This window comes from Nyctibius grandis, chromosome 10 (genome assembly GCF_013368605.1).
Source record: "Nyctibius grandis isolate bNycGra1 chromosome 10, bNycGra1.pri, whole genome shotgun sequence".
Classification (NCBI taxonomy): domain Eukaryota; kingdom Metazoa; phylum Chordata; class Aves; order Nyctibiiformes; family Nyctibiidae; genus Nyctibius; species Nyctibius grandis.
Window position 1 is genome coordinate 26,874,071 of NC_090667.1, and position 21,724 is coordinate 26,895,794.

Consider the following 21,724-nt stretch of genomic DNA (forward strand, 5'->3'; position numbering starts at 1 on the left):
CCAAGGTTATGATGTATTGTAACCTCTCTCTTGTCATAACTTCACACTCTTAAGGGAAATTTTTTTAATCAGGTATAGGGAGGAGAGCCTTAATCAGCAAAAATGAGGTGGGCACAGTGACAGCATCCTGTTTTATGTAAAAGAAATAATTAAAAGTGCAGGGGATGTGATGGAGTGATAGCTTGGAAATAAATTGCAATGAGACCCTGTGCTGTACAGCAGAGCTTGGAGGTTAAGAAAGCAATGACAGCTTAGTCTATTTCAGGGGAAAAAGAAGAAGGAAACTCTTTTTCAGAGGAAAGTACAATTTGCTTTCAGTGCTTTGGCAGAGGCAGCTGGGCTGTCCTGTCTTGAAACAGAGGTAGACAGTGTTTTGCTAAAGAGACCACTGGTATTTCAAGTGACACACACAGCTACTGGTGGTGTCTGCTACAAGACATGAACTGATGTGATCATGGACTAAGGCAACACAAAAGAGTAGCTGGGAGGCAGCAAGGCAGTGTCTCAGGTGTAAAAGTACATAGGGGCATCCCAGCCCATGGTGCCGAGCCATCATATTACACAGGCCACCGGCATCAAATTGTCGTAGCCAGTTTGTTGCAAAATAAATAGTCAGTATGAACATACAGTGGCTTTTCTGGGCTTATCCTGGGTTTGGGACTTGGATCTCCACCTATAAAAATCTAATTCCTGTATGGCCAAATGATTTGGGGTTCAGGTTTTTCTGAGGAGAGCAGAGATTTTCGAGCATGAAGACTGTTATGAGAGTAGATGTGAGACATGTTCATTTCTTTCTCGTGTTCAGAGTCAGTGGAGACAGAGTGCACCACTTTTATCCCAGGGAAGAAGTCCTTTGCCCTTGCCCTCTTCCAGGAGACCAGTGAATATTTCTGTTTAGAAATAAGTTTGTCGTATGTGGCAGAAATGTCCTGTGTTAGCGCAATGCTTTATATGTTTCAAACTGATCGTGGACAGTACTGTGGGGGTAAAAAACTGAATAATATCTATTTTTTTTAAACAGAAGGCCATCATTAGCCATGTCTCACCTGACATCCTTTATCTGTTCAGAGTTCAAGCAGTTTGCCGAAATGAAATGCGTAGTGACTTTAGCCAGACTATGCTCTTTCAAGGTAAAAAATCCACATACATATTTTTACCTTATGACTCTTTGTGTGTAACATTTTCTTTGCAGAGTGCAATATGGTGTGGAACGATTTCAGAAGATGTTTGAATGCATGTAGACAATGCTAATTTCAGATTGTGGCCAGTGACTTTATCAGAGTCCTGTTTCTGGCGATGGGGGTTTGCCTACACCTCTCTGCTGGCAGGGTTTGTCAGGTCTTAGGAGAATTCAGGGCTTTTCTTGGGACTGCTTTTCTAAGACAAATTCATCAGAGACTGCTTATGCATCAGAGGCACAGCTATGGCAGAATGTGAGTCTCATCGGTGTCTGTTTTATGTAAAGAGGAAAGGGGATCAGTCCTACCTTGACAACCACATGTGGAGACGTTCAGGTTTTACCATGCACGCAACCTCAGTGATTTCCAAAACATATTTAAATGAAAGGAAAAGAACTACGTGCTAAACTGTCATTTGTCATGGATTTCCTTTTAAGTTTATTGGAGAAATCTGGTGAAGCTGAGATTTGGTCGGAGAACCTGATGCTTTTTGGGTTTTCTAAGTGCTGAAGTTTTGCCCCTTTGTGGGAATTTATTGCTACTTTTTTATTAAGTAGGGCAAAATTCACTTCTGCTGAGAGCACTCCAGTTTACAAGTATATAAACCTTGGAATGGGTAATGGAAGAACAAAACAAGCAGAGAGTTAAGAATTTAAATCATTAAGATGAAGCAAAGAGTTAAGTCACTTGGGTCTGATGCTGTATATGGAACAAAATAACAGAGGCATTTTTCAGTGTGATTTTCAGAAAATGCGGAGTTTTTAATCCTACTCTCTTAGCACTTCACATCTGAAGGATATCAAGCTGTGGACACAGTTTAGTTCTGTTGCAGTGTCATGCCACAGTGTTAGCAGCAATGCAGAGAGAGCAGGGATCGGGCAAGAAAAGTCCTATCCAAGCAACATCTCATGTGTAGCTCTCAGTTTCTTCGTTTAGTATCTCAGCATAGTGTTTCAGACTTCACTTTAAGTGCCAGGCAAGAGTCAGGAACTTGTGATTACTGATGATGACCTCTTCTGGCAGATAACAGAATGGGAAAATTCTTGAAATTTGACCATGATACCTATTTAATTACAGTTAAGAGTAAATCATTATTGACAGTTTTGCCGGATACTCTTTGGGTACTCTAGCCCAGTGTTCGGAGCAGTGGAAGTGATACACACATCTGCAATGGGAGTAGATGTTGTGTTTCCTTCCATGTCTCCCCAAAAAGGAGCTGTTCTAATCTTTGGCTGTACCCAAGATCTAACCTAGAAAAAGCATCCACTTGAGCTTTCAAAACATTCTTTAGAGGCTGATTATAGTTGTAGTTGAGATAAATAGCAATAAATAATGATAATATTATTATAAGGGCAGAAAGAACTATTATCATCAGCTGCTCTTGCTTCCTGTGTAAGTCAGGACATTTCATCCAACTTGGGTTTGAAGGAGAGCATGTGTCTTCTGACAGTGCACTTAAACCAGCCTGAGTAACTAAAGGCAAACGAATCTGTCTTTAGACAAAAGTACAAAGTAAGGTGGGTAATACCAAACGAGCGGAGCTGCTTTTGCTCCAAACTGAGACCCGCAGACATATTTTGTAGCGACGTTCAGCAATTGTTTAGCAATTTTACCAATGCCTTCCCTCCCAGCCCGCTGACATGCTGCTGTTCTTTGTTTCTCAGCTAACACTACTCGAATTTTCGAGGGGACCAGAATTGTGAAGACAGGAGTGGTAAGTCGTGGCCATAAATCGCTGCGGCGCGCGGACGGGCAGCGGTCACTTGGGGTGGCATTCCCACCAGGTGGCAGCAGGACTTTGTAAATCTGCAGCAGGTCTGGGCTTTCCTGGGGAGGTGGCTGTTCACACCCACCGCCAAAGATTTTATAACATACCTAAAGTATTGGCAGGGTTTTGGTTTTCTAGCTTCATGCTTCAAGAGGCTTTGACTGCTGGAGAATCAAGCGTTTAAAAAATCTTCCCAAATATGTATTGAACTCATTTAGAGGGGATTTTGTGATTTGTAATCTTAATGATGACTGTGGAAATAAATTTAATTTCTTTTATGAACTATATGACCAGAAGTATATACAACAGGAATAAGGCTTCCCGCACAGCATCTTTGCTCTTGCAGTGCTTTAAGGATACCTGCTACTCTGAATAAAGCCTTAACAAGCTCTTTGTTTTAATTTTAATTCAGGTGACACTGTTAACGAGTCAATAAAGCTGACTTTTGTATTCCAGAATCAGAAATGTTGATACATTTACAGTAAAACTGGAATACACTGTTTCAGTTTTGAATGCACCTTATTAGGTTATTTAACATAAGCTATCCATAACCTAAATTTCTTGGCATGTGGTGTACTGAATTGTTCTGTCAAATTTATGGACTGAATTCATACTATTGAATTTACTGTGAGTACATTGCTTCTGGTTTTATTCTGTTCCAGTTTGATATACTCTCTAGTAAGCAAATAACACATACAAAGCTTGAATTTGAATGATTAATGTTTGTTTAATGATGTATAGAGGTATTCTAGACATATAAAATCTGCTGTCAAATTTTAATATCAGTCCAGCTTTAAGACTATACATGCCAGCAAAAAGCAAATCTCACAGTGCCTTAGGGATTCACACTGATAAGTATCAGAAAGTTTAGATGCTTATTTAAAGTTTTGGCTTGAAATCTCTAAAGCACAGGTTTTCTTCTGAGATCTCAGGTTCTCTGTGATTGCAGCTGGTCAAAAATAACGTGCGAAAGCAGCCTTTTTTGGTTTGCTGCAGCATTTCAACAGCCTGACTGAAAACGGGAATTGCAGAGAAATACTGTTAAGTTATAAATTTCAATTCTAGAAATAAACATTTTACAGTTTTGTTCAAGGTTCAGTAGCACCTATTTAACTCTTGTTTGTCCTTATCTGATGTGTACCTTTCCAGCTAATGCTCCTCTTGCTGATTAATGCAGTAACGTGAGACATTTTTCAGTTAAGTGAGAGAGAGAGCACGGTCAGGTTGTCTGGGCAGAACTGCTGACCCCAGCTCTTCTACAGAATTACTCCTTGTCCTTAGCCAACTCACTTAACTACAACATCTTTTTCCACATGTAATTTAGGAAGGTGAATTAATTTGTCTAGTTCTTTTAAGTATACATACCACGGGTTTTTCTTGCCAGTATAGCCATACGCATGTGTGCACAGAGACCCACGTGTGAGCGTGCGTGCATCGAGTTGACCTTGTTACAATAACAGTGGCAGGTTGCAGAGGATGCAAAGTCCATGAACCATAGTTCATTCCCTGCTTCCTCTCAGCTCCCCGAAGGAAGTGGCTCTGGGTCACTGGTGGTGGCTGGGGACTTGTACAGGGAAAGCCCAGCCTATACATGGGTGCTGCAGCCTGGTGGTGCTGGTAGAGGTCCTGGTGACTTGCCAAAGGCCTCCTGATGCCCTCCAAGTCCTTCACAAGTGCCCAGCCATCCATGCTGCAGTTCTTTTCTAACAAGAGCGATGCCTCACTGCAGCACCAGTCCTTAGGAGAATAATGCTGATGGGTAAATTAAGGAAATAAATATAGCACTGTTTGAGGCCCTCACAATGTGTGTGGGAAGACCCAGAGTTCCCTGTCAGAGCAGACCCACCAGCCGCAGATGCCCACGCTGGCAGCACAACCCTTATTTTGGGACAGCCATTACGTAACGCTGTATTTTTAAACTTCTGTATTCTGAGGATTAAAGCACTGTGAGTGGTGCAGCTAAACTCATTAAACTTCTTTACATCCTCCTCACCCCTGAGAGGAAAGATTACTCACAAGTTGCTGGTGACGTGGGTGGAGAAGGTCCTGCTGGAAAATAAAGATAAGGATAAAAAGGTTTTTGATGATAATGATTGTTTGGAAGCAGCGACCACAGGTTTCCTCCCTTCATCGTTTGCTGTGTAGTTCTGTGGCATGTCCCGTTCCTGGCTCGGCCCTGTGTCCAGCTGGTGTAAGACTCTCATTTTTAGAGAACAGCAACCAGAATGGCATGTGTGTGGAAAGGGAGGGAAAAACAAAAAGAAAAATGACCCCAGGTAGCATGTCAAGGCCCCTGCTGATGCTCTCTGCTGTGTTTTCTTTCCCTCTGCTGCTGGTGACCTCCTCAAGCCCACGGCCTCTCCTGCCTCTTCAGCTGACATGGCTCCCATCAGCTCCGGCTCCTCCACCTGGACCTCCTCGGGGCTCCCCTTCTCCTTCGTGTCTATGGCTACGGGGATGGGGCCTTCCTCCAGCGGCAGCCAGGCCACTGTGGCCTCGGTGGTGACCAGCACCTTGCTGGCAGGGCTGGGCTTCAGCGGTGGTGGCATCTCCTCCTTCCCCAGCAGCGTGTGGCCCACCCGGCTCCCCGCGGCGGCCGCCCCCAGCAAACAGGCGGGACGGCCAGTGGTGGCTGCCACCGAGGCTGCTGCCGCCGCCTCCCCGGGGCCAGAGCGGGACTCGGCGCTGACAAAGGACGGCGAGGGAGCCGAGGAGGGGGAGAAGGACGAAAAGAGTGAAAGCGAGGATGGGGAGCGGGAGCACGAGGAAGAGGAAGAAAAGGATGCCGAGAAGAAGGAGAAAAACAGGGCGACAGCGGCCGCGGAAGCGCACAATAGCACGGAGCCCAGCGTGGCCACAGCTTCCCCCAGCCGGACTGCTGAGGAAGAAGGAAATAAAACCATATCGGGTGAAGAGCCAAACCAAAACGTTGCCCCCACGGCTGGAGATCCTGACGAGGAGAGCTTTGCCGAAGCAGACACTAAGCCCCAGCCGCTCCCTTCCACCCAAGTGCCACCAGCATTCACCAACGAACTTTACCTGGGGAAGATCCCAAGAAGACCAGAGACAACAAGAAAACCTCCTCCAAAGGAGGACAGGTTTCCAGAGGAATATCCCTCAGATAACAAATTCATCACCATTAACCCAGGTGAGTGACCTCTGGGGAAACTGTTTTTACCAGCATAAGACTGTTGGAAAATTACACAATCCAAATTCCTTAGTGATTTCTAGTAGATACAACATTTTTGTGGTGGCTGGCTTCATCAGATGGGCAGGTCATCACGGGACCCAGCCCACAAATTGCTGCTGGGGGGAGGAGAAGGGGAAGTATCATCCTTTTGTTTTACTGGGACAGATTCTTGCTCTTTGTATGGCTTACTAGAAGAGAAAATTTGGAAAAATGTTAAACGCCAACATGCTGCATTAAGAATTTTGTTAAAAAAAAAAAAGAGGGGAATGCAGTGAACCATAGCTGTGAAATTAATTTGGAAGAGCGGTTGCTGTGCTGAGCCTATGTTTCATGGGAAAGTTCCTATATATGCTGTAAGCTAATTTAGTTTATCTGCAGGATTCTTTCTGATTGGGCTTTGAGATACTCTCCCAAATATGGGGTCATTGCTGGTTTATTTCTCACCACAAAACCTACATGCTCTGATCTTCCAAGACAAGGCACCATTTGCACTAGGGTTACCTTCTTTTTTTCCTGTGAGAAAAAAAAAAAATCTTAGCCAGGCAGAGTTCACATATTTTCTATGTTTGTCCTGATGAGAATTATCGATGATCCTGTACATGCCAACTCTGGATGTATGTACCAACTCCACAGTATATGCACAGCAAATGCAACCTTTTGGAAGCATGCCCAGGTGATCTGCATGTGCACCAAGCCCTGCGTGGTCAAGATTTGCTGCACAGGCCTGTGCAAACAGGTGTCTCATGGTGCTCCCAAATCGCTGCGCAGAAAGTCTGGTGCACATGCACATGTTTCTGCTTGGGGAGCTCCAGGCACTGGTGAGGAAAACAGATCTTAAAACTGCAAGGAGCAAATGAAGTACATTTGTATGGATTTATCTGCAGAGTAAGGATGGAGGTTTAGATATGGCGACGAGTTTATCTGAGTGATAATGTGTATTACCACAGCATTTATAAGATAGTGCACATTTTTTGGTTGTTTTCTTTTTTACTATTATTATTTTGCTAATCTATAGACTGTTTTGTAATTTTGTTTTTCCATCAAAGCTTCTCTAGAGTTAGAGTACTGTGAAAAAAACTTACATATTTATTTTTCCCTACGTTTATAAACACAAAAATGCAGACATTGTGCACTCAGTTATAGCTCAGAACCAATTTAAAAAACAAAGCTAAATCCAGTCTTTAATAACAGTTGTTACAGAAATGCTGACCTGACTCTAATGCTGTGAATCATAAGTGTTCTGTAAGAGAACACATTAACAATGTGGAAGCCAAGAAACCTGCACCAGATTCTGCTGATTTTTTTAAAATATGCTGCTGTTTTTCTCACTTCTCAACTGGAAATCTTCAAAGTCCAGTGCTCCCACTGAATATGGTCTGAGCTGCCTGTCCGGCAGCTTTCAACATGCTGCTTGCCCTGATCACCTTTTCATCAGGAAGGAGGGAACTTATCCTAACCATGCTTTGCAATGTTGGGAGTAAGCATTCAGCACCACTTAGGTTCAAACCCCAGCAATTCAGTCTGCCTGGGTACACCTGCCTATGAAATAGGTGACTTCAGTTCTTCCCGCCTTCTGCTTCGCTGTTTCTCATGTGCCAGTTTCTTGGATGGCCCAAGTACAATGTCCCTTATACAAGACCTAGAAAGGGCCTCGTGGCTTATTCTCAGCCTAATAAATTGGAGGAAAGATGGGTGGTTGGTCTTGTTTCTTAGCTCATGACAAAGGGATTATTATTAGATTGGGTTTTTATTCCATGGTGAAGTTAAGATGAAAAAAAGATGAAAATCAGTGAGATGGGGGAATATTGTTAATATTGCTAAGAAGTACTTCCTGGTTATTGTGAATTGTATCCTCTTAGTACGTAGTGATTTCTGTCTCTCTTCAGCATGCAGAGAGCTGTCACTGAAAGCGGTTCAATGCAGCTTTGCCTCCTACTAGACAGCCTCTTTTAAGAGCTCTGCTCACTTGCACGCTTGAAGTCACCCTGCTTGAAGACTGCACGCAAAGATGATCAGTCTTAAAAGGACTCTGTAAATTCGGTTTTCCATGCTTATATATGGAGGGAAGATAACTTACTAAGATCATTGTGTCTTACAAAAATGGCTTCCATGTGTAGGAAATGACATCTGAAATAACAAGCATGTTAGCTGGGGGAAAAGAGAAGTGAAAGAGTTGCCTGTTTCACCCAAATTAACCTTAGTTAAATCTTGGTTAAACCTCTGGTGACATACCAGGAATGAGAAGGAACTGTACCATATTTTCAGCTTCCCAGACAAGCTTCTCCCAGGCCCCTCAGTGTATGGAGAGGACACTCGGCAGCAAAAGTGCTGGGAATGGCTATTCAGAGCTGAAGAAGAGCCTACTTGTGCCATTTTCCTTAGGGTAGAGGTTCATTCCCTGTCCTTGACCTCTGGTGGAAGAAGTTAGGTTGGTCACAAATCTGGTGACTCCTTGTCCAGACTTTGGGAAGGGCTAGTGTTTTTCAACTCTGAGAACAGACTCTTTCAGTCTGAATCTCTTTATACCAGGTGGTATAAAGGTATACCTTGTCCTTCAAAGTGTCTTCAGGCAAGTCCTTCTTTTCTTTGCATCTTTTGTCTCCAGGCCTCTGCAGTAGATAGCTGAGGTCTACCTAACCCAGAATTTGCCCAAATATTTGCTAGATGTGTCCAAGTAAGGCCTGGATGGCCTGTTCGGTGTGCTACCCCTGTGAGAAGACTCTTGGGAATGCAGGAGAAGGAGCTTTCCTCCAGGCTGGATCTAGGTTACCACAGACACATGCCAGCAAGATCCACAGGTGGTGAATTAGCCCATCAATCAAACAGCAGCACGAAGCCTAAGACTGGTTGCTTCAGCTTAATTGTTTTCCTCAGTAATAATGGAAATTTGCAATTCATACAGACAGACGTGGCCTAGCTCACGCAAGGAGTTGAGTTCAGTGAAACTCCAGCCATAAGCAAGACCTCTTCCTATGAGAAAGGGTCTTAAAGGTTTTCCATAACAAGGTAAACCTGAAATCAACACAACGACCAGCGAAGCCAAGAGGACATGGCCAGAAGTGTCTGAAAGCATTCCTGAGCATTAGGACAGTTAAAAGAGGGCGAAGGCCACTTCCAAGGTAAGCAGAAAGAAGCCCTGCAGCTCCCTGTGTTCCACAGAGGGCAGAATCTTTTTCAGATGCATCTTTTCTCCAGGAAAGCAGTTTTTAAAAAGCTGACAAGGTTTCAAAAATGTTTTTGTGAGTAGGAAGTTTAATCATTTTAAAGAGTAGAAAATTGTTTCATAACAATGTACACTTGTAAAATTAATTATATAGCATCAAATTAGCAGTTGTAAGGAGATAACTGAATGGGGAAGTACTCATGAGTGTGGATGATTAGAGGAGAACAGGGAACACATGAGAAATTACAGGGAAAGTGCAAGGCCAATTAGTACAGCAAGGCTCATTTTCTTTTAGTGCTTATTTCACACGCACATACACACACACCTCTCCTGAGACCATGCCATTATTTTCCAAATGGCATTGGCCTCTTCTTGTCTGGTGATATCAGCCAACACTAATGATTTTCTTCTGTCACTGAACGCTTGCTTGCATTCTGCTCTTTCATTTTCCTGATCATCCTTTTCTCTGTTTTGGTGCCCACATTAGAGTAATTGTACCTTTGATCTGCCACTGTTACACACGCAGCTGCTCAGCATTGTCCGCAACTCTGAAACCTGAAAATTAGAAAACCAGCAATTAGAATGATGCTCTACCAAAAAAAAAAAAAAAAAAAAAGAGGGAATAATAAAAAAAAAACAAACACCAGCATGATTCAATTTAATCAGGCTAGAGCAGATATTATCCCACAGCATTTTGGTTTGTGGTGCCGGACAGTTAAACAGATCCTTTGTATTTGACAGGAGATAACAAATAGGCTGCTGTGAGCAAAGTAATAGATGTCCGGTTGGGGCTTTTGCCTGAGCCATGAGCTGGCACTGAGAACAGAGACACGGGTTTGGCCCTTGAACCGACCTTCAGCCAGGTCCTCCCATCCCTCAGCACTCACGCGCTTCTGACGAGTTCCTCCCACGAGAGGGCTTTGTAGAGAGGTCATGATGTGCAGGGTTACGTTTTAAGCCTAGTGTATGCTTTCAGCAGAGGCTGAATTTTGGTTTTTAGAACAGTCTTTGCCAGGTCTGAGGTTACAAAAGCCTTTTGGGAATAACCTCATTAAGATAATTAAACATCTGTGTAATTCTTTCTTTCTCCATACGTGGCAAGGATTATTAAGTTGTATTTTCATGTGGCACTTGAGCCATTTTGCATGGCAACTTACAAGAGCAACCAGCAGAATGGCTTGAAAATAAAAGGATTGAATTATTTGATGTTTGCAAGCAGTATGAATTTCAGATATCTGACATCAGGATTAAATATGATTGGCATCTGTTTACAAAACAGTGAAAAGCCATGCTTAGTTGTGCACAGCCTCTAAGTGTGATTACTGCAGGAATGCCTTTAAAGAAATAGGGACAAAATAGCTGCACAATGGCATGAGCTTGTATCAAAGCGAATAGTTTTTTTAAAAACATGTTTTTGCCTTTTCATCGTTTAATAATATGGCCGATACTATTTTCCAGAATTAATTGATACCTTTGTATAAGTCCATAATTTCATTTGCTCAAAGGAAAGATGAGCAGGTGACTTTCTTTTAAGTGAGCAGCCGATCTGAGGCAGTTCGGTAGTGGGAGTTTTCTTTTGGCCTGCAGAACACGCATATGGTCGTAGTTAATGGTGTCTGTAATGGTACAACAAACAGAACTTTGTCCTGGCGGTTTGTGCAATGGGTGATAAAGGTAGATGGGTTATATATTACAGCGGTGGTTGCTTATTATAGCAAGCAGTGTTACTTAAGGAAAATAAACGTGTTTCTATTCTCGGGAACCAATTACCAAGAATACGCAGAAAAACAGTACATTTCACAAATTGTAGAATGCCTCTTTCTTGCCTTGACCTTTGTGCAAGGGTTGCACTGCCAAAGCCTCCCTCGCTGCCTAATGCCGTCTACTACTCTGTGTGCCAGGGCCTCATCCATCCAGGGCCGGGATGGAGCTGCTGAATGGGTGGTGCACAGGAGTTATGGATTTTTCCAGTTGCAGGAGTGGATTTAGCAGTGCCGGGGCTTGTGCCATGTGGGACCTTCTGAAACAGATATGCTGTAATAATTTCTATTCCTTCCTACTGGGATGAATTCCAAGCCAGTAAAAGGCAAACTGAATTAATTCAACGAAGGCATATGCCACTGGAAACTGTTTACATTTCTTAGCAAAAATGGAGATTCCTGGTCCATTTTTTAAGCTTTTCTTTTTTTTTTTTTTTCCCCTGGGCACCGTTACAAGGGTATGCTGTTGACACTACCAAGGCTCAACATTCTTGCTTTGGAAAAGAGTGAAATGCTGACTATACATTGTTTTATAATGTTTTGTTATGTAGGAGAACGGGAAGCTATAAAGGGCCAGATCTGTTCTTTTTTGTGTGTGTGTATTTTCTTCAACTCTTTTTCCAAGTCACCCAGCGTGCTGCCTTTTCTTAGGCTCTTCTGCCATGACACCCAGGGGACAGGCGCCAGCACTCCAGCTGTACTGCTCTACTTCTGGCCCCACCTATCATTCTAGTACAATTTTTATCGGCATTGGTTTGTTTAAGCTCTCTCAACACTTCACCTAGCAGTGGAAAACACCTAAGACTTTTTCTTCAAAGCCAGCGCAGGAACGGTCTCTTTTTTCTGAAGCACATTCACTGCTTGGGCATTCCCAACTGGAATTTCGGGGCCAGCCATCAGCATGCGGGAATGGCATTTGCTATTCTGGCACTCAGCAGACTGAACGCTTTCTTATCCTCACATCTGCAGTACAGGGAGTTGGCAGGGTCAGATAAGTGTGTTCTCCACAGTAGACTGAGTAAGAGGAGCATTGTGAGCACTGCAGAATTTAATAGTGTGCATTGGGACTCCAGCCCATGCTGTGCTTTCAATGGAATTTAATTTTCTTCCCGTGCAAACAGAAACATATGTTTTTGTGTTGAAATATGTGGAGGTGAAACTAAACAGAATACTGTCCTTGGAGAGAAATGAAGCAACACCCTAATGCATGTAAGGTGGTGGGACTGTTTGGCTCTCCTACTAAGTTTTATTACATTGCATGCTTTTTTCCTTTGTCCCTTGTACCATTCTGATTAGTAACACTTACCTCACAGGCTTAATTTTTTCATGCTGTTAAATGATTTGAAATGCACTGATAAAAACGAGTGCTTCCGAGCTTATGATTTTTGCAAGTTTGGCAAATACAAAGAATAAGCCTTTGCTCTAATTTTGGGGTTGTTATTTTCCTTATTCTTTGCTAGTCAAGGAAATCAAAGACCTGTCTTAAAAACTGTATGTTGTATATTATTAGTATGCTGTGAAGATGACAGCTCACCACGTGCTCAAGGTACAACATTGTGTGTTTATGCTGCAAAGTGGCACTGTTGGTAACCTCGGTAGCCTTTCTTACTGACGTTGGAGACAACTGGCTACTCATCTCTCTTTTGATCAGTTCTATACTCAGTGCACGTTCACTTCCCCCAAACATCCCTCTGATTAGCACCTCATTTAGGCTACTTGCTAAAGGGCATTACCTCCATCAGCCTGGTTCTTAAAACTAGAAAGATTTCTTGCTGGGCTTGCAGCAGCCTGCAGCCTTGCTCTGTTTTCAGCAGTCAGGCAAAAGCATTTACAATTAACCTTTACTTCCATGTTAGTTGAATTTTACTCCTGCCTATGGAGGAGTATAATCTAAATGCGATTAAAATAGAGTATGACTTCATATTATGTGACATCTGGTGACTTCCAATTATCTGTGTTTTGCCTGCCTACGGTGAAAAGGCAATTATGTTCCTCTGGTAGGATTTGCAGCAGTTTCAGAAGATATGATGATACAATACTGAACGAGGGCAAGGAAGCACATTGGTAAGGAAAGACTCACATAGGCTAAAAAGTAGAAGTCAAGTGCGTGCGTTTCAATCCTCGTTCAAATCTGAAGCTGTTTACGCTAATCCTTTCCCATTACATCCTGTTGACAGGTATTGATCAACTACTGCTTGTTTGTTAGGAAACATGAATAAGATACAGAATCCACGTCTGTATTTTTCTTTTATCATTCTGTCTAAAACAATTTATTCATCAAGTCTACATGAATTTGCACAAATTAGATGTCTTTTGAAATACGTTGATACAGTGTCTGTGCTCATTGGCTACAGTACCTGCAGATCCTATAGATATTAATCTTATATATGATACAGTAATTTTAATGAGATGTCATGCAAAAAGTGAAACAGAGTTACTTGGCCAGATCTCAGGATATTGACCAACGTTAATTTTGTTCAAAAGCTGTGGCATAATGATTTCTTCTGTCAGTTACAACACATCCTATCCATTCATTCATCCATCCATCTTGACAATCCATATGCTAAAAGTGCTTCCGTATGCAGTAACTCACCAGATTGTGACAATTCCACAAATGATGTGACATGACACCCAACATGTTGAGGATTTTTTATTTTAAGATCGTTACCAAGAAATTTATTTCTGAAGCAAAGCATTACACTGAGCTTTGCAAACAGGGCTGTCCTGTAGTGTTGAGAAACAGAGCTCATTTATCTGCAAACGGTGATGACCGAGCAAAGCGTTTACTTTGTTACCGTGGTGAAACGATTCAGTGGGTTACTCCAGATCTGATAACAGGTACTTGCACGATAGAGTTCTAAAATAGTCTATGAGACTGTAATTACAGGCAGTAGTAAAATCTAAGCCATATGTGGCAATAAACACTATACTTTTGTGCTCTCATGTCTCAGACATGACATGTCCAAAGACAAATGGAGTCCCACCCTGCAGTTAGAAGATCTTTGCTCTGTTTACTCATACCATGTAAAATGGACAGGCTATTTGTTTTGCTTACACATTTTTCCATACAGTGGTTCTCTTTCCATTTGTGATTGTTTTTATTATGTGTTTAACGCACAGCTGACAAGAACAGCTCCAGCATGGCCACGAGACCCTCTCCTGGTAAAATGGAATGGATCATCCCACTTATTGTGGTCTCAGCACTGACCTTCGTGTGCCTCATTCTTCTCATTGCTGTGCTTGTCTACTGGAGGTGAGCCTGTTTCCTTTTGATTGAAAACTGATTACGATTTAAAACACATTTCAGGTGGTGTTTTTAATGCGATCCTGTGTGTTTTATTTTATTAGATATTGGACTCATAGATGCATTAGATAACTCTGGATGCTAGAACAGCTCTGTTGTTTAACTATTCAGCTGTCTTAAGTATTGATTTTTGTGTCACGAAAATGAGCTTGGTAGAGCACTAGCAAAGGTAGAGCCAGCTGTAGTACCGACAAATATTTTCACAATTAGTCCCTCTAATATAGCTATAAAAAGGTATCTTTGTCTTAGCCTTCAGGAATGGTGGTCATGGGAGAAAAGCCCAGTGAGCCTGGACTTGGTTCCATGGGTGGCTTTGCCACAGACCTCCTGTGTCATGTTAAGCAGTTCTTTTCTTCCTTTGACTGTACTTCAAGAAAGGAGGATAAGCTTGTTTCACGTTACATAGCAATGCTCTGAGTAGGAGTTCTTTAGCATTGATGAAGTGTCCAGAAGCGCGGCCTGCAAGGTCCTGAAAGTAAAGATTGCCGCTGACAAAGAGGTACTGTCCTTTACACCAGTGGGCAGTGGTTCAGTAGTAGAGACTAGGATTAGCATCAACAAATCCATCTCCATTTTATTTAGCGTAAACTAAAACCTGCAGCACCTTCTTGTGCCAGAACCAGAACCCAAAGGCACCTCATTTGTCTGGTAGTGAAAATTAACCAGGGATCAGCCTCATGGAAGGTATTTAGGAATTATTTAAAAATCTGATTAGATGGGACACAGAAAAGTAGCTTTGATGAGAAATAACAGTCCATTGATCATTATATTTGCAGAATCAATTAAAAAACTACCAAGCTGTTTTTCAGTACACTCATTTCGCTGACAGTTAATTGGCCAAATTGTTGAGGTTGGGAACATTTGAAAGAATATTAATAAACAGATGACAATAGTCTTGTGAAAATAATTTATTTTAACATTTGCAAGTAATTAACATCATTGCAGTAAGACAACGAATAAAATTGCAGTGATATGTGCACAAAAGCTGAAACTGGAAAGGTTCTGAAGATCCCATTGTAGTGTCCTGTCCTTCAATATATATTTTCTTCATTTGAAGGACTAAACTTGGTCATATTCACACCAGGCAAGCCCTTGAAGGATATGGTATATCCTGAAGCACTGTAATGAGGCGTTAGTAATATTTATCTTGCATTGATACAAAATGCTCTTCTAAGGAGGAAAGGTTTTGAAATAAAATGCTAACAGCTATTATCAAGAAGAATGTTGGTAGCTCTCATTGTTTGGAAAACATTTCCATTTCCTGCAATTTCACTAATGGATCAAGAGAAATAATTGCAAGATTAGTGTTTAATTCGCTCAAAGAGTAACAATACCGTCCCTGAGAAGATATTAAAGTTCAAAAGTACTGGCTTAGTCACCAATAGTTAGGGACTAATTTTTCATAAATATTGACTTGTATTATGGATCATAATATTACTCAAGTCTGAAATTAAGATATGTTAATTAAAATTAAATACTTTTTATCTTCAAAATTCCTAACCATCCACCTCATAAGATTTTTATTTGCTTCATAATAACAAACAAGCACAAAAATCAAGGAAGATACATGAACAAAGACTTTAACTGAAACAAACTTACTTTTCCAGCAATGTTTGTTACTTTGCATACGGACAGCAATTGTTTCTTATCTGCTCTTCATAATATTCATGAGGAGTTAACATTCATCACTGGCTTTGGTTATATTACCAGCATTGTCATTAATGCCCTTGACAGCAGTGGATCAATTTTTGTGTATAACTAATACTAAAAAAAAAAGGTGGAGTTAAAAATTAATATAGACATGGAAAGTATGTCTTGTAGCAGTCACAAGTTGTTGAAAAATATGAAGCAACAAATTGAGGAACAATAAACAAACTTGAGAGCACATGTGTACTAGCTTCAAAATAATCTCCTGTGTCTACCTTCATAGTTGTGAGGATTTTTTAACAAATACTGAGAGTGTACAAAAATGCCAACATGTGTTTTAGGATAAATCAACAAGCAACTAGAACGCAAATCGTCCACAGTAACATTTCACGTTGTGCAGACCACGTCATTGAAGTGGCAATATAGCATTTTTGGTGCCCTTTTCAGTGTGATTACCTTTCCTTAGGAAAAATTAAATGTTTATCTCTGTGAGTGTTTTAAAGTAAGGAAAAAACAGATCCTCAAACACCACAGAGTCTAATTTACAAGTTTGAAAGGAACAGTGATCTGGATTTTCAGGAAGAAATACTTAGCTTAAAATGTAATGGGCAACATATGGAATAATTTGCTAAATAACACCATCAAAGCAAATGGCATGAAAACGAGTTTGAGACAGATTTTTCAGTAAGGGAAACATGGTATTGAAGTGCACAGCAGAGAAACGCTTGTTATGAAAGGATAACCCTCAAGGGGACAGGCGTGCTGGACCAAGGGGTCTTTTCTTGCACAGCAGTTCTTTGTTTTGGTGTGAGAAAAAGCATTACAAAACAAAACTCAGAGAACTAGAAAATGCAGAAGAGACATGATTACCCTTTGGCAATACATTTTGAGGGTAAAACAAATGATATTTTCACTTTTATGTTTTTGAGCATTTGTGGGATTAGATGATTTGAGACCAGAGGTGACATAAGTAGAACAATGAAGCAGAGCAAAGCCTTCTGCTTGTTCGCATTGCGTCGATGCCCTGTTATCCAGGGACCAAAATAAGGAGGTGGGGAGGTTGCTTGTGAAGGTTTGGCAAAGCATTTATCTCTGTTTGGGTCCTTTGTTACTCATTCTGTGATACAGCAATGAGATAAGTTTTGTGATGATCTCTTGTTATAAGGAAGCTTCATTTTCTGTTCCCTTTATTTGAAAAGGAGAGTGATAGGAAGCAGTCACTGTTTGATGAAGCTTTTCCTTTCTTTATCTGTTGAGCTTCCGTGCTGTGTTCATTAGAGACTTCTTGTAATTGAATATATTTGGAAATGATCTGTGCAGTTTCGGAACGACTCCCTTATTTGCAGAGGTAATTTGCTGTTCTCAGTTCCTTTTCCGTGTGGATCCTGGACAAGTGGCGAAAGAATATGATTGATGTTGAAGAGAAAGGGTCACTTCCATCTTTTTAGCATGATGGCCATCTCAGTAATGAAAAGGGATGGGAACTTGCAGGCAAGCAGCAGCTCTGAATTACCTTTCTACTAAAGTTTCCTGAATTCAGTACTTTTAATGGCACTGCTGTGCAAAGAGGGCTATGTGATATTAAGTTGGTAGAGTGGAAAATAAACTAGGTCAGCGTAATGAAGCTGCAAAAATTGCACTGCCTCTTATCCCAGAACAATGAGGAGGGCACCATCGCGGGATGACCAGGAGCCACAAAGTTCTCTGAGGCTGGTTGACAGTTGGGCTTCCTGGGCAGGAGGAACAATGATGGCTGTAATTTAAGTTTGCTTCTGTGCATCTTTGATTCCTCTTGAGGAAAAGCTGGCCTGGCTGATCCTTGAGCTGTCATGGACATGATGAAGGGGACTGTTGCTCACAGGACCTCTAGTACTTGAAACTGATTTCTTTTAGCATCAGGTCGAGAATTTGAGTCTTAGCAGACAGAAAAGGTGAGGAGACCAGATCCTCATTCTGCTCAACGTGTAGATTCACCATTCACTTCTGCAGTGGCACAATGGTATTTCTGCTTTCATTCCTTTCATACTGGATCCTGAAACTGTGTGCTGCAGGGACAACCACTGAGTATTTCTGAGTATTTCACTGGGATTTTAAGATCTTTTGCTAGAGCACTACTAGCTGATCTAGAGCCCGTTAAAATGTGTACATTGTAAGGTGCAGTTTCCCAAGCACATTATTTTGGCATTTCTTTTGTTTTCTTGCATTTGTTTTCCATCTATGATTTTATACCCAGACTCAGTATCATGAGATCCTTCTGCAGTTCTTCAAGGTTTAAAATTTGACTTGGATTGTCTGCAGTCTTTGCCACTGTTATTCTCACAGCCTTTTCCACGAGAATTGCAGAGTGTGTTTGGTAGTGACCTCCAAACTATTTAGAGATTGAGTGTGACTCTGGATTTTTGCAAGAAGGCAAGTTCCTATAGCATGCTGAGACATAATATGGCTTTTGAAACATGTCTTTTCTAGCACTTCAGCTATATTCTGTTGCAAATTGAACAAGTCCTGAGTGTTGACACTTTAAGGGAAACCCAGGGTCACTGTCACTTTCTTTTCCACAGAGGTGCGGGAGGGTGACTAGAGTTGGGAAATCAACTAAAATACTTTGATACACATTAACTTCTGTCATTTTAAAGGGGAAAAAAAAAAAAAACAAAACCAAAACACATTTTAGGAGTGACTGGTGACCTTCCACTGTTTTCCATTCTGATTTTTAATCAAAACACTACAATGCTATAGACTGTGGTTTCAAAAGGAAAAATAAGCAGAGAATATTAAGAAGCAATTAAGATTTTCGAGTTTAGCCAACAGCAACTTTTAAATGGGAACTAAATTATAGCCATTTCTCATTTTCAGCTAAGAGGAAGAAATTAATTCACAACTATAGCTGGAGAGTTTTCTTTTTCTTTCTTTTCAGCAGATACCATAATTCACCTCTGAATTATTGCTGCCATCAAATCATGATCCCAAAGACAAAGCAGGAATATTTTATTGCATTTCTTCTTAAATCAAGCTGTTTATACAGTGCTAATATGTTTACATTCAGGAGGGATTTTTGGAACAACACAGCTGCTGCCTTTCAAAGAGCAAGCAAGCTTGCATTGCTTGTTTATAGTCATGTGGGTATATGAGACAGCTCGGGAAAAAGATGCCTTTAATTTTCCTTAGGCAAAACCCTATATAATTTAGTAGACAGTAAGAGTTTTCTTAGGCTTCTGTTAAGCATCCTGTTGAATTGAACAATTCCTGTTGAATCCTTGGGACGGGTCCTGTGGCAGAGTCTCATACTTCTCTGGTGGTGCCTTTCTGTGCAGAAGAAATGACATAGAACACCAGGAGATGTGGGTTCTTTTTCTGACTTGCTCATTGATCTTCCGTGTGACCCAGGGCCAAGTCACTTACGGTTTGACAGTATTGTTGTTGAACTCGATGGCAAAGACCTCACTGGGAGCAAGCTCAGGTGTTCAATATTTCAGCACCTGAGTTCTGTCACTGGTAAAATAGCACCGAAGAAGGTTGGTGAGCCGTATTTGTAAATCAGTTTGTAATATGGAAATGAAAGCTGCAATGTAAGACCCAGAACTGTTGTAGTTACCATGTCTAATAACCATGCCTTGGAAAACTGCCTTTGGGTGTTACATTCTGGGGAACTTGCCCAGCTCCATAGCTAGAATAGTGTTAAAACATCATTGGAGAAAAGAAAGGAAGAAATTCTGCCTGTAGCAGGTTGTAAAAAGTGCTGAAATTGTTATTTGAACCTATCTCTAGGTTTTATTTTATGAGTACACAATGTGTTGTTCATCTACTGTACTGATTGAAAAAGGAACATTGCAAATTTACAGACCATTGTAAAATTGCTTGCTTAAAATGATAAAAGCTGCTTTCAGATTACTCTAAAATATTTGTGATTCTGCTCATTTTCTCACTCCTGAAGGATACTAGGTGGTAACACTTTCTGAGAGGCTGTGTGTTGATTTTAAGAATGCCTCGGGTGCGGTTGCATGAGTATTTATTTCAGCAGCAGCGGTTCAAGCAGCCTCCTCCATTCCTGCCCTTATTCTGCCCTCTGTGATACCAATGCAAATGTTTGTATAACTATGTGACGAGCTGGATTGATAAATAATCCATGTTTTAAAAAAAAAAAAAGGAAGAGAGGGTCTTTCATGCCCTGATTTAAACCAGATAAGCTCCCAGTTTGATTCATACAGTAACCAGAGTGAGTTGTACCAGCGTTAACAGAGGGGCCAGCACGAGATGGGAATGAGCAGGAGAAATGGGGATGCTCATGCTAATGCTGCCCCCAGTGATGCCTGAGGACAATATCCAGGCACTTGTGCTCAGCTTGGGGATGGCAGTGCCCCAGAGCACAACCTGTGTCATCACAGGCAGTGAGGAGAATTAGCCGACAAGAGCTGGGAGACAAGGGGAAACGTGGAGGTGAGTGGCATGCCTGAACCCACTTGCACCTTCCATCTCCTTTTTAGCGACCAGATATGCCCTGCTCACGCTGAACAGGGCATGCCTTCATTTTCCTCTGGGAAAATAGTCTCATATGATGACAAACGGCCTCAGAGGGATGGGGATGGGGCAGATCACTGCCTGGCAAGTGGGATGCAGCCCAGCCTGATTTGGAGCCCTCTGATCTCCCTGCCTCAACCAAGGCAATGCAGGAAAAGCACTTCAGCTTTTATTGCAGAAGATCCAGGTTGTAGTTGATTTTGCCAGTGCCGGAGGTAAAGGTACTGAAATATCGGGTCCTTTTGTGTGCTGTATCTCAAAGCACTGCTCGTTTTCATTAAAGGGGAGCAGGCCTGTGATCGGCTCCTCTTATCCTGCCCAGGGAACAGAGCTCATCCTTTGTGCCGAAGGCAGGCAGCTTGCTTTCAAGCCTGAAGCTTAGGGCAGCTGCCGGTTGCTTGTTCTAGCTGTTGGTATCGTTCTTTGAGCACTTGTCATTCTTCCATTACACGGAAAATCAATATGAAAACTTCTCTGACAGCATCTCTGCTCTTTCATCCGGCAGCGCGCAGCCTGGGGTGAGGGGGGCAGAACCCACAAGGAGATCCGTTAATGCCAAATCGTAGCGTGCCGCTGCTGTTCCTCCCATTGTCAGCTTGTGGGCTTTCATCCTCTCGTCTCGCAGGGAGCTGAGAAGGATCCGGCCTGGCTGTTTGCAGGGGTGGCGGGGCGCCGGGGTTTTCTCTGTGCGTGAAGGGCTGAGGCAGGCGAGCGCAGCCGTGCGCAGGGGAGGCCGGGACGCCGCACCCCGCGCAGCCATCCCTTCGCAAGCAACTTCTTCCTCGATAACCATTTCCCAAATGGCTACTTTGAAATCACAGGAGTTGTCAGTTGTTATAGTAACAGACCCCCTGCTGCTGAATTGGCCCTGGGATGCCCATTTGGGCTTTTGAACAGACTAACTCATGCTCATTAGACAAAAAAGAGAGAGAGACAGATTTGCAGATGGAAAGTTGCTTTTTAAGCATGCTGGATGATCTGTTAAGAGCTAGACTGTGGAAAGGGGCATGTTCTTTCATTATATGCCTGTTACTTTTACTCTTCTTTAATTAACACTGGCTTTACTTTTTCTTGCAAACCAGAATTCTGCAAGATTTCTATTTCCTCACTGGTGAGGCCAGTAGCGAGCTGCTGCTTTACAAACCAAGAGGTTTTGTCTTGAGAAAGGAAAGAAGTTGGAGAGGGATTTGCCAAGCTTA

The 21,724-nt window shown here is 42.0% G+C and overlaps 1 protein-coding gene across 1 annotated transcript in view; it reads left to right on the plus strand.

Annotated features, from left to right (window-relative positions):
• Positions 1–21,724, plus strand: part of PTPRG (protein tyrosine phosphatase receptor type G) — a 408,111-nt gene that overhangs the window by 325,630 nt on the left and 60,757 nt on the right. Inside the window, exons 10-13 of the mRNA XM_068408918.1 lie at positions 1,022–1,130; positions 2,843–2,892; positions 5,296–6,094; positions 14,180–14,312. Coding sequence (XP_068265019.1) covers positions 1,022–1,130; positions 2,843–2,892; positions 5,296–6,094; positions 14,180–14,312 — 1,091 coding nt within the window. The remainder of the gene's footprint in view (positions 1–1,021; positions 1,131–2,842; positions 2,893–5,295; positions 6,095–14,179; positions 14,313–21,724) is intronic.